At 43.1% G+C, this 12,736-nt stretch overlaps 1 protein-coding gene across 1 annotated transcript; it reads left to right on the top strand.

Moving 5' to 3' along the window:
• The first annotated feature begins 437 nt into the window (after window positions 1-437).
• Window positions 438-11,675, top strand: REELD1 (reeler domain containing 1). Its single transcript, XM_047854858.1, has 6 exons — window positions 438-645; window positions 3,865-4,087; window positions 6,234-6,397; window positions 9,355-9,667; window positions 10,190-10,253; window positions 11,067-11,675. The coding sequence occupies exons 1-6, from the start codon at window positions 438-440 to the stop codon at window positions 11,673-11,675; spliced, it is 1,581 nt and encodes a 526-aa protein (XP_047710814.1).
• Window positions 11,676-12,736: the final 1,061 nt, after the last annotated feature.

Genomic DNA, 12,736 nt, shown 5'->3' with positions numbered 1-12,736 from the left:
CCATATTGGAGTACTGGGTGATTCACTTCCTCAATAATGTATTATAGCTCACACTGCCCTTGGAGATCAGACAGCTTGTAAAGGGTTCACATTAGGATACAAATATTTTCTGGTCTTATTTCCTTGACTTAATCAAATCCTCCCTTTGAAAAGAAACAGTCTAGTCTTGTAAGAAAATTATAAGACAGGCTTAAAAAAAATATTTAGAAATGAAACACTTTCTACAGCCTGGCACATCTTTTTGATCTTGACCTTGAACCCTTGAAATCTGGGGAGGCAGCACTAAAGCTATCTCAGGTTTAAAGGCAGTGTGGGATTCAGGTCGGTTAAAGGCAGCGTGGATTCAGATCAGTCACATTCAAAACGACGTCATATTATTTTCTTACATAACATCTGGATTGAAGCTGTTACTTCTCGTGACGCAAGATAAGGGGAGGATGAGGGTCCCCGCTGCCCTCACAGGCTGGGCTTGTGCAGCTCTCTGCCTGGCTTCCTGCTCAACTGCCTTTTCTCATGGTGCCGGCTCAGTGGCCTGTCAGGACATGCAGCCCAAGCACCTTCAAGCCCAGCCTCAGAACCCCGGCACACACCACATCACCATTCACACAAGCAGATCTTCCTACTTACCGGGAGACATCGTTCCAGGTACGTATGGGAGAGCTTTGAGAGACCCCTAAGCCCTAGTGACAAATTCCAAGTTGTACTTGTCCCAAGCATGTGTCTTCTTGGCTAAAGTTTGACTTCATCCTAAAAAGCAATTATTGAGCCAAAGATACGTATGAACTATTTGTATCATGGAAACCACACAAATAATCTCTATATTGATACTCATTTTTACAAGCGGGCACAAATAACATTACAATAAAAAAGTATCCATCCTTCTAAGATAAATATAATTACCCCAAACAAACTTCATGTATCGTGTGTGTTCGTGCATGCGTGTGTGAGACAGACTTTAGCTTCTCCTTATTTAAAACGAAAGTTATTTGCAGAGTGAAAAGAGTATTTCCTGCTGTTTTAGTTTAGGTGCCTGCAAAAACCGAGAAGGAACTTGAGTGAAGGTAGTTTATTTGGGCGATGATTCCAGGAAGTACAGATGAGGAAAGGGAGACAGGGAAGAGAGAGACACCAGTAAGAAGTGCGAGACTAGGCAGGTCACTGCCGTGGACAACTGAGACTCAATTCCAGTGGAGACCATCTAAGAAACCACACAAAACACACCTCTGAATCATCTCTCAGGAGGTTGGAGGGACCAGAGCACTTACGGGTGGAGGGTAGCATCCCCACCACACATATACACTCACACACACACACACACACACACACACACACACTTCAGAGTCATGCCTGCTTACCTCAGACCAAGCTCCCAGCAGAAAAAGCAGAGAAGAAATCTACAGGTACTGGAAGCAGTAGCTGAGTGTAGACAGAAAAGCATCTGTGCAACCACATGTGAACTCAAACATATCAGCAGTGTTTGCTCTACCCCCTTTTGATTTTGCTAGTTCTTTTGATGTCAATTAGGGGAAATAAATTAGAATAAAATTTACTCTATAAATATCATTTTATCCAATCGTTCTGCTCTATTGGTACGTGTGGGGAAAAATTATGTGAGCAAAATATTGGCCCTCCACAGCAACATATTCCCCAAACTGAAATACAGGCTATTCGAACAGAGCTTCCCAAACTTTATCATATCACAACACAGCTAGAAAATGATAATATGTGTAGTGCATGCTGGGGCAAAGGCAAGAGGCTACTCAAGGCTGGGGGCAACTTTTCTGGGGCTCCAATCACCACAGTATGCACCCAGGCACCAGCATGAAGGGATCAATATATCAGCACCCCTGTGTTCTGCTGCTAAAGGAATGAAAATGGTAAAAAAAAAAAAAGGCTGTAAAAAATGACCCAAAATACTGTGACACCCAAAACTCTAATAAAAGGTGACCTGAAGGAAAAATGATTTTATTGTTATTGGAAGTAAAACAACATACATAATAAAGAGCTGGAGGGAACACTTCATGGATCCCACTTTATTGTGCTAGGATCACCCTGTTTTCTTTTTTCTTTTTTTTCTGGGACCCCACACTAATCCATGAGCTCCTTGAAGGTAAGGACCGTGTTGTCCTGTTCATGGATGTATGCTCAATGCCTAGTACAGTGCCTAGTTTTAAATAATAGCTAAATATTGTACAAATGTTTATTAATGAAAGTTCAATTGCAATGGAAAATAAAATGATCGCAGACACTAAGTTGCATTTAGCAAGCCTATAAAGTTATACCCATGATTTTAGCAACTCATTTAATTACAAACGAGCTTGCCATATTATTTACGTCTGTAAGAAAAATTCCTGCAAGTGAAATTGCTAGATCAAAGGGAGACTGCATTTCTGGGCTTTTTGGTGTGTGGTAAAATATATGTAACAAAACGTTTGCCATTGTAATTGAAGTACACCATTCAGTGACATCATTTCACAATGTTGTACAGCCATCACCATTATCCATTTCCAGAACCTTTTCATTACCTCAAGCAGAAGCTCAGTAGCCATTAAATAATAATCTCCATCTTCCAGACCCTGGTCACCTCTATAATCTTTCTGTCTTTATGATAGTTTACCTGCTCAGGTACCTCGTATGAATGAATTATGCAACATGTTCATTTTGTGTCTAGCTAATTTCATTTACTGTAATGTTTTCTAGGCCTTTCCATGTTGTAGCATGTATCAGAGGTAACTGCATTTTAAATATGGAAAATATTATTAGGTTACCCGCCCCCTCGAAGAGTTGGATGGTTTATGGTACTAACAGTAGTGAATGAGTGTCCTAGTTTTTCCACAGTCCCATCAATAATGGTTATAATTACACATTTTAAAATTTGTGAACGTGGTAGGTTTAAAATAGTGTCTCATTGATAATTATTTTCTAAATCACGATTGACCTTGCTTTGTTTTCTGTTTGTGTCCTTTGCTAAATTTAAGGTTGGTCATCTTTTTATTGATTCACTAATCCTCTTTGTATTTGCCTGTTTTGTATCTTTACAAATACTTTTCTTAGTTTATACTTTGTCTTCTGATTTCTCCTATGTTCATAATTTTTTAAACCATTTTTTTCTTTCTGGCAACTGGGTTTTTCTCAGGCATTCCAAACTACAATATTTTTACAAACCACATTTTTCCTAGTTTTTTCTATTTCTTTTTTTTTTTTTTAAATAATGTTTATTGGGGTGCCTGGGTGGCTCAGTCGGTTAAGCGGCCGACTTCGGCTCAGGTCATGATCTCGCGGTCTGTGAGCTGGAGCCCGTGTCGGGCTCTGTGCTGACAGCTCAGAGCCTGGAGCCTGTTTCTGATTCTGTGTCTCCCTCTCTCTGACCCTCCCCCATTCATGCTGTGTCTCTCTCTGTCTCAAAAATAAGTAAACGTTAAAAAAAAATTAAAAAAATGTTTATTTATTTTTGAGAGAGAGAGAGAAAGAGGTGAAGGGGTAGAGAGAGGGAGACACAGAATCTGAAGCAGGCTCCAGGCTCCCAGCTGTCAGCAGAAAGCCCCACATGGGGCTCAAACTCAGGAATTGTGAGATCATGACCTGAGCCTAAGTCAGATGCTTAACCGACTGAGCCTCCCAGGTGCTCCCCGCTCTTTATTTTTAATTTTTTTTTAGTGTTATGTATTTCATTTTTACATAGCTTTGATCTAAATCAAATTTATTTTGGGCATGAAAGAACACTTCAACTCCCCTCCCCTTAATGAATTGTTTACTCTCTGAGGGCTTGTCTTAAGCTTTTAGTTTTGACAATACCCATATAAAATCACCAAATGGAACCACACGTTAAGAGTGCTCACCCTGAATGGATGTGTTCCGTTGCAGTGACCGTGAGAAGCAGTCGGGATTTCATGGGATTTCTACTACAGGCTCGAAGAGTCTCTGATCATCAAATAGCTGGCACTTTTGTTTCCATCCCTCCTCATTCCAAACCGATGGCTTGTTTTCAAGAGGCTGACACAGTCACCCACTCTGACAAGTCCCGGAAGAGAAACCTGGCCTTCGAGTGGCAGGCTCCTGCCCAGCCTGTGGGGGATATTAGATTCCTGTAAGAGTGAGTTAAGTGTTGCTTCTTAGTAATGGAGCCTTACACTTAGTAATGGAGCCTTACAATGAAGAGAGGGGGCTTCTCCTTTCCTTTCCTTCATGCTTTGTCCCCTACTCCAGCCACCTAATGACAAGGACAGGGTCATGAGGACTGCCCCAACTAGACAGCCTATGCAGAGGCTAGCTAACAAGGAACTTACCCCCAGCTTCCCACTTTGTCGTTATCCATGGCTCAGGAGTACGTGATTTCCCTTTCTCTCTGGGCACAGATGCATCTTGGCCGACCTCTCCAGGAAATAATGGCCAGACAACAAAAGAAGGGCCAGTGGGAGAGTGGGGAAAACTGAGAAAGACAGAGGCTGAGGCATACAGACAAGTAGACACTTCCCTGGGCCCAGAGAAAGCCACTGAGGTCTCCTTGCCTTGCCTGTGGTCTAGCAAATGGGCATAATAATGACAGCACATATCTCAAGGGTTTGTAGGATGAAAGAGCCAATATAGGCAAAATGCTTACAATGGATCCCGGCAACAGCAAACTCCATTTATACATCATTACTCAAAATGAGACACTTGCTTTGCCATTCTTTTCAGACACTTGTGTTTACCAAGAAAGAGATTTTTTTTTTTAACTCTTGGGAAAGGGTATGTGCTCCTCAGTTTCTTTCCCCCACACCCCTATATATATATATATACATATCTATATCTATATCTATATCTATATCTATATCTATATATGGGAGGCTTATATATATATATATAAGGGGGAGGCTGTGCCTGAAGGTGGAGGCATCCAGACTCCATGTTGTCTTCCCCTCCAGATTTTGCCTTTGGCACTGGGAACAATGAAATATGAGCACCACTGCCTGCCCCCTGTCCCCACAGTGACCCTTTTCCATCATCTCCTAGTGGACTAAGTCAACAGACAGGACAGCAAGGAAGAAAACCCTGTGCCATAATGATTTTGCCCATTCGGGCAGGCCAGTATCCATCCACTTGACTGTTGGTGCAACCCAGCTTCTGCCTGGGGCTTTGGTTCTGATCCAATGCAAGGGAATGTGTGTGATTTAGAGTCCTTAAATATGTGGAGTTGCTTTTATTTCTCAAATCATCTCCATTTCCAGATTTGCCATCATAGCTGCTCAGTGCTACATAGTAAATAGTTTAGGAACTATTATTTCCATTTGACAGTAAAGGCACTTGATCAGAAGCCTCTCCCAAAGTCACCCTGTGTTGGCTCACCTCCCGGATCCTTTCCTGTGCTAGAAGTGATGATGTGCATGAGGCCTGAGCCATGACTCTTACTTGTACCCTAACACTTTGGGAGGCCTCAACTAAATTAATCACATTTTTATAACTGCCTTCTGAATATTTAAAATGAGAAAAATGCTAGTAGCCAATAATCCTTACCTCAGTGAAATTTTGGGGAGAATAAATGAAAAACTGTGAAGGTGATTTTCACAAAAGAAAGCCATAAGCATTCAAAATATTAGAGTACCAATGATGTATCTCTAATGTTTAATGGAATCTACAATTACAACGGAACCATACAATTGTACAACAGAATTATGAAAGTTTCAATTAACAGAGTAATTCAATTAACAATAGACCAGGAATGGCTAATAATAAAGTTGAAAATGGAAACTTTTGAGTCTAAACAGTTCAAGAAGACACCTTTTTGTCAAAATGAGGTTTTTAATGACTATATTTATTCAGGAGGGTCATTGATTTATACATATCCTTTCCTGTGTTAATTATTTGCTGCTGTTGAGTTTTGGGTTTTTTAAAAAAATTTTTTAACATTTATTTATTTTGGAGAGACAGAGAGAGACAGTGTGAGCAGGAGAGGGGCAGAGAGAGAGGGAGACACAGAACCCAAAGCAGGCTCCAGACTCTGAGCTCTCAGCACAGAGCCCAGTGTGGGGCTTGAACTCACAAATCGCAAGATCATTACCAAGGCCGAAGTCGGACGCTTAGCCGGCTGAGCCACGCCAGGCACCCCGAGTTTTTATTTCTAAATAGAGTGGAGTCACCCAAAGGACAATACAATCATCTCTTCAGTTTTTCTATTCATTTAGACTTTTATTCTTCTTCAGGTATTATTTAAGGGAAACTAAATCCTCGAATCATTTTGCTTTCTTTTTCCATAGTTTATCAGTGGTCCAGTCATATTTCGTTTACTGGGAGAGGATTGAATCCCCTGTGATGTCTCAACAGACACGCAACAGAGCCCATCGTGATGGCCCCGTGCAGCCCAGCTCACCGATGCCAACCCCTGGGTGGAGGCCAGAGGGAACGGAAGGAATCGCCCCAGGTACAGCTTGCCATGGGACTCAGAAGCTTGATTGGCATCATTATTTTTATAGCTATCTATTTTCACTTAGAAATTATGGCCACTGGTCCCGGTTCTGGCAACACAAGCAATAAACACCTGCCTCCACCGGCTGCTGCAGTTCTTGGGGACACAGCCGCAGTTGGGAGGGAACACTTGCCTGTGCTGTTTGTTGTGGCAAACAGACTTTGTGTGGTTCAACCTCCCAAATCAAAGTGGGCCCTGGGGTGGACAGTTAGATTCTGCTACAGAGCCAAAGAACAGCACCTACCTCCCTCTACCCCCGCACCTACTGGTCATCACGGTGTCTCGGCGGTTTCCTTCAAACCCCTGGAGCTACACAGGGAGCACAAGAAAGAGATGATCTTTTCTTCTTTTTTTATAAAACCTCATCCAGCTTTGTTACTTTCCATGGTAGGTAGCTGGCTCTTTGCAGCCTGGGTTGGAAAAGGGAATCAGGAATGAGAGGCTGTTTGGACGGCAATGGACTTTTTCTTGGCTCACCACGTAACTTGAGACTCCATTGGCCTGTGAACTTCTGAAACAAAACAAAATGAAACAAAGCAGGGGCACCTGGTTGGCTTAGTCGGTAGAGCATGCAACTCTTGGCCTCAGGGTCATGAGTTCAAGCCCCACAATGGGTGTGGAGCCTACTTAAAAAATAAAACAAACAAACAAAAAACTAACCAGCCAGAGAATAAAGTGGTCATCTGAAAATTCCTGGTGATACGGAACTCATTTCCATTATTTATTTCTAGTTAAGTGCTCCAAATGAATGCACTCTTAAATTCATCCAGCCACCTGCACAGATCCAATCTGTAATCCTCACGATCCCACTTTGCTTTATTCCGTCCTTTGTTTTTAGCCAACATGATGGTGTCTGATGTTGCTCAGTCTGGCAGACCCAGGCACAGAGCTCACCCTGGGCCACTCTCCCTACTGCCCAGCACACTCCTCCAATGTTCCCAGCAAGCTACTCCTAAAAGCAGATTAAGATCTCAGGGTCTGGCAGCGTGGCCTAAAGAAGACCCTGCAAACTCAATGTGTTTTTGAAGTCTCATGTTTTATTTTATAAACCATGCAAATGTTGCATTTTAATCCCAAGCATGTTTGTTTTAATATGAAGATGAGTAAAAGTGAGGTGTCAGGAAGTTGCATCATGTTGGCCCTGCAGCCTGTCTTAGGATGTTACTGGGAACCTTGTCCCTTGGGGGGGCCGGTGGCAGACTCCCATCTGAGCAGCTAAGGGTAAACTCCTTATTACACTGCACACATTCCTCACCTTCTGGCCCAGCCTGTTTTCCTGCCCATTTCTCTACACAGATCCCAGTGTTTCCCAAAGGAAAAAGTAGTGTGTGTGTGTGTGTGTGTGTGTGTGCCTGTGCATTGAGATGGGAGAGGGGAAGGGGTGTCATTTAGCAAAGTGAAATAGATTTCTTAACTGTGAGAGACTGCAGTAGGCAAATTACAAATTATGAATTTTCGCATTAGGAAGATGGTATATTGTATTTCCCAAACTTAGTTCCCAATAGACCCTCAGAACACTTCAGGGCCTGATCTTCATGTTTTGCCTTCAGACATTTCCTCAAACCGGGCTCTTCCTCCTGGTAATCTGTTTATCTTTCAAGGGGAGGTTCAAATATCTTCTTTGTGAAACTTTCCCCGTACGTCTGGGGAGGCAAATGTAATTGTCTTCTTAATTCTGGTTTTTAAGCTCTCATCACACTATAATTGATAAGGTCGGGCATCTAAGAGTCTCTCCTCCTAGATTTTGAGTTCAGAACCAACAGTTGCTACCATGCAGCATTTCTGTATCCCCAGGCTTCGCAGGAATGCCCGTCACACAATGAATCTGCGGGAAATGGCCAAATGCCTTTAGAGTTCAGGCAAGAATCTAAAACTGTCAACTTTTGCCACGTTCCGTATGTCTGTTAGGCTTCTTTGCTTTTCACTTCATCCTCAATGTTTCTGAGTGATGAAGGCTTTGGATAAGAGTGGCACAAAAAGAAAAAAAAAAAAAAAAGCATTCCAATCCGGTTAGAACCCTGGTCTGAGAAACCTCAGCTAATGTGTTTTTGTTTTGTTTTTGTTTTTTGCAAACACCATCCTTGGCATCCTAACAGTTATCATGGTAAGCCCTCAGGGTGCCTTGCACCTGTGCCAGGCACTGTGTTCCATGATTCTACATCAGTGATTTTATTTCACTCCTCAGCAGCCCTATGCTCTAGGTACCATTATTGGTACCATTTTGCAACAGAAGAAACTGATGCTCTGGGAAGACTTGCCCCAAACCAAGAGGTAGCAGAGTGGGGAATTGAACCCAGACAATAATCTGACTCTAAAACTGGTCTTGCTTACTTGCTGCGCTGTTTCTAATTTTTATTTCTAATGCTCTGGGCCGTCGTGTTGGCCAGTCATGGATGGGAAATGAGATGGCGGAGAGCAGGGCAGGGGCAGTGATCTCATCTCTGCCCATGGCACAGGCTCAAGTCATTATCATCACCAGGTTATCGTTTCCTCTTAATACTATGGCAAGAAAGATCGAGGGCTTTTAAAAATCTTTGATTTGTGGAATTCTGATTTTTTTTTTCCTAGCTAGAAGCAGTTTTGGGTAGAGATAAGGAAAAAAATAACAACAGTGGTCATAGTGGTTTCTATATTCCTTGAGTGGTGACTGTTAAAAATGTACAGGTCCAGAGGGCCAGAGGCTTACTATTTATAAAAATGTTAGAAATCGAGTCCTTTGCCACTTGGCCAGGGGCTTATATTACTGGGCAGATGATCATTTTGTTGATATTTTTGAGTGGTCCAAACTTAATTTTTTGTCCCCAAGGTACCTTGGTCTCTAGTATTTGCCCCATTATCATAGTTGTTTATTCTAATCAGTATGAGGAAAATGCTCTCACTCTCTTTTGTGGTGTCTTTGGATCTCTGCTTAGCTCCCAGTCCCCCCACCACTCTTCCCCAGCAACGTGCAGACATCTTTGCTGTTGCCCTAACTGGAGCTACAGAGGAGAACAGCTTAGATTCTTCTCCTGCCAGTTTTTGGGTGATGGAATTTCCTGGGGGCACAGAGACTCTGTTGCAATCATCCTCACACACAGCTACTGCAATCAGCAATGGCCAGCAACCCAGAGGGGACAGCAGCCCAACCCTAGAACCATCCTTGGATGTCCGTGGGCTGGAGAGACTCATGGCTCCTGGGAGATTCTCCTCAGAGGGCATTGCTTCCAGCTCTAGCACCTACTTCAGGTAATGGATCAGGGGTGGACCATTCAGTAAGGTGGGAGGATGAGGCCAAACAGTGAGGTGCTGAGAAAACATACATTTCTTGGTGTCTGACAGAAAAGACCTCACCATATTTATTCTTAAGTGCACAAGAAACCCTGATTGTAGAAGGGCTACTGGTCAAAAGGACTGGGTATGAAAATCACTTAGGGAAACTGTATTCTCCTGGCCAGGGTGAGATCCCTGAGATGCTGCTATAAATAAAATAAGATACAAATATACATTTTATAGCTTGGATATGTAAATTTATAATATATAAATACTATTTTATGTAAAATAAATAAAAGCATTCAGTGAGTCTTTATTGCTATCCTCACTAGCCTCTTCCCCACCCCATCTCCTTTTCCTCTTCAGCCCTCAGCTCCAAACTCAGAAGTCTTTCCAAAGAAATCTGATTTTACCAGCATACATAGCAATGGTAGGAAATGCTGCTTTTTGATCCATATACTTAGTGACCTCTTCTCAGCCCTCTGTCCTTCTCTTTAGGACTCAGGATGATCCAAGCTTTGGTTCATTGGAAACTTGCCTGCCCTCGGATAGGGATGAACAGGTAATAGCCCTGGTTGTGCATGGTTGATGAGGCTGATATTTTGATCCCAGTGTGGGAAGTTCCAGGCTGGGAAAGCAAAGCTATTATACTAGTAGCCAAAATTTGAGAGAAGGACTCAAGGGTATGATATATATTCAGCATCTTTTTACCAATCAATACCAGCCTTTCTGTTATACACAGTGTCTCTGAAGTTATTGACAATTGTAGAAATTGATAGTTTTAGTTATTTGTTTTCCCACTTAGCCTCAGTTAATAATTCTTGTCTTTCCACCTCTCCACCCCCACTTTATAACATTGGCCTCAAAACACCACGTATGGTTCCAGAGGTTAGATCAATGGGCGGTATAAAATATACATGCCCACTAATTTACTATTCCTTTGAAGTCTTAAAAGGAACACAAAATAAAACATGGTATAATATTCCTACTCAAAGTTATTGGAACCTACAGCAAGATTAAATGTCTTCTTTCATGGGTCCTAGCATAAAAAGACAGTCAAAGCTTTCTGCCATTGGAGATGATAATCACCAAAATTGGTCTGGAAACCTCTTAAAGGACCCTAAGTTTATTCTTGTAACTGCCCTCTATGCTCTCTTTGTGGGGTTTCCATTAGCTACCTCATCCCCATCACCCACAAGGGCATATCTATCTACTTGGGCATTTTATTCTGAGCTCTTTTAGGACCAGGCACAAGGTTGGGTTTTCAGCTGCTGCCTGGGCTTCTTTAAGGATCCCAAATTAATTGGGAAGTTTAGTGGCAGCTTGGAAGAAGACTAGATCCTTTGACTTCTTTTTTTTCCCTTTGCTTTTCTAGGACAAGATGGAATCCTCTAATAGGACTGTGATGAGGTCCCATCTGTCCACTGTCCATCTTACCTATCCTCGGCATTTCTGGTCCTCTGAAACATTCACTGGGAGTGAGGCTAGGGCAGCCACCTCAACCCCTGTCTTCCACACTTCTGCCACTTCTAGGCCACCTGCTGCAGGCAGCCAGTCAGAAGCATCTAGGCCTTCTGCCAGCTTCTTACCTCAGTCAAAGTACAAGGAGCCCAGAGTGGGGGAGGGAAATGGAAGGGGCAGAGGGGGATACCCCAGGAAGCCCAACCCAAGGCCTGAGGTTGAGCAAGAGGGACACAGTGCCCCTTTGGGGCTCCAGCTCAGGACTTCCCAGCTGGGAATCCTGCTTTGCCTTTCAGCCACCTTGGGCATGGCCCTGGCTGCTGGCCTTCGCTACCTGCATGCCCAATATTGCCACACTCAGACGGAAGTATCCTTCAGTGAGCCTGCTGGGGATGCTATTACCAGCAGCGACGGAGGCGAGACTGTGCATGTCAGGAAGATCGGGGAAAACAGTTTTGTTTCAGTTGAAGTGGAATACAACTGGATCACTTCCTCTGTGGGTAGTGAGAAAACAGTCCTCTGAGAAGATCGTGGTACTAGGCAGGCCTCTGAGTGGCTGTCCCTAGACCCTGCGGTGTCTCAGCCAGAACAGAGCTAATGAGAATAGCTGATGAGGACAGGGGCTCCCTGTGCCCCCATCAGTGAGCAGTTAGTGGAGGAAGCTGTGAGCAGACCGTTTTATCAACAGAGGGAGTTCTGCCCGAGCTTTGTTGTCTTAACATCTGTAATTTAGCTGCTTTTTTTTTTCTTTTCACAATTAGACGTTCTGTTTGAAGAGTTAAACTCCACACAATGAATATTGTATAACCTGCTCATTAACTAGACTCCTGTGGCCGCCAAGCTTCCTCTGTTGCCTTAAGGAACCTGCAGAAATAGAAATTCTGTCCCTCCTCAGTATGTCAGCCTCATCCCTTCCAACTCTTTGAAAAAAAAAAAAAAGTAATGTTGGGGTTGTGTCTCTTGCAAGAAAAAGAACCGTGGCCCTCACTTTGCCTCTCCAAACCACCCCAGAAGAAGTTTCATTTTCAACACTGGCTCTGCTTCGGTTGACTAGGTGAGTGCAAGGGTATTCAGTCTTCTTGGAAACTCAGAAGCCTGGCAAATCCCCTTGGAAATTGATCTGAAGCAAGGAGAGTTTGAGAGAGCTCGACTGAACACATCTGTGGGAAAACGTATACATGCTGCATAAACACCAGAGTGGGGTAAGCACGCCTCTTCATCAGGTGTAAATGGATCTGAGACTTCCCATCCATTTACACTTGATGGGAGGCTTATGAATCCTAACAGCTAGCAAACATATTGCCTTTTGCCAAAGGTCAGGCTGAAAAAAACTGATGATCCCACAGTTTGAAGAAGAGCCTCTACTCATCTTTTCAGGGAGAAAAGGAAGACAGCATTGCGGACAAAGTCCATTTTCCTGCTCTTGTGATTTACGAAGATCACTTTGATTTAGGACGTGTCCCATAGATACTGTGTGGGGTCAACAGGTTTGACTATAACTTTTGAATATACTCACCTAATATGACACGTAGAAATTAGCTGCCTTTTCAGAGCTAGACCTGCTACAGAGTCACAAAGCATTTT

The sequence above is a fragment of the Prionailurus viverrinus genome, chromosome B1, assembly GCF_022837055.1.
Source record: "Prionailurus viverrinus isolate Anna chromosome B1, UM_Priviv_1.0, whole genome shotgun sequence".
Taxonomy (NCBI): Eukaryota; Metazoa; Chordata; class Mammalia; order Carnivora; family Felidae; genus Prionailurus; species Prionailurus viverrinus.
This window is presented reverse-complemented; position numbering and strand designations above follow the sequence as displayed.

Bases quoted from the DNA above. Each gene is read 5' to 3' on its own strand.
- REELD1 (XM_047854858.1), top strand. From the start codon at position 438: ATGAGGGTCCCCGCTGCCCTCACAGGCTGGGCTTGTGCAGCTCTCTGC. The intron at 6,398-9,354 runs GTACAGCTTGCC...ATCTCTGCTTAG, and splicing joins AACGGAAGGAATCGCCCCAG to CTCCCAGTCCCCCCACCACT. The intron at 9,668-10,189 runs GTAATGGATCAG...CCTTCTCTTTAG, and splicing joins AGCTCTAGCACCTACTTCAG to GACTCAGGATGATCCAAGCT.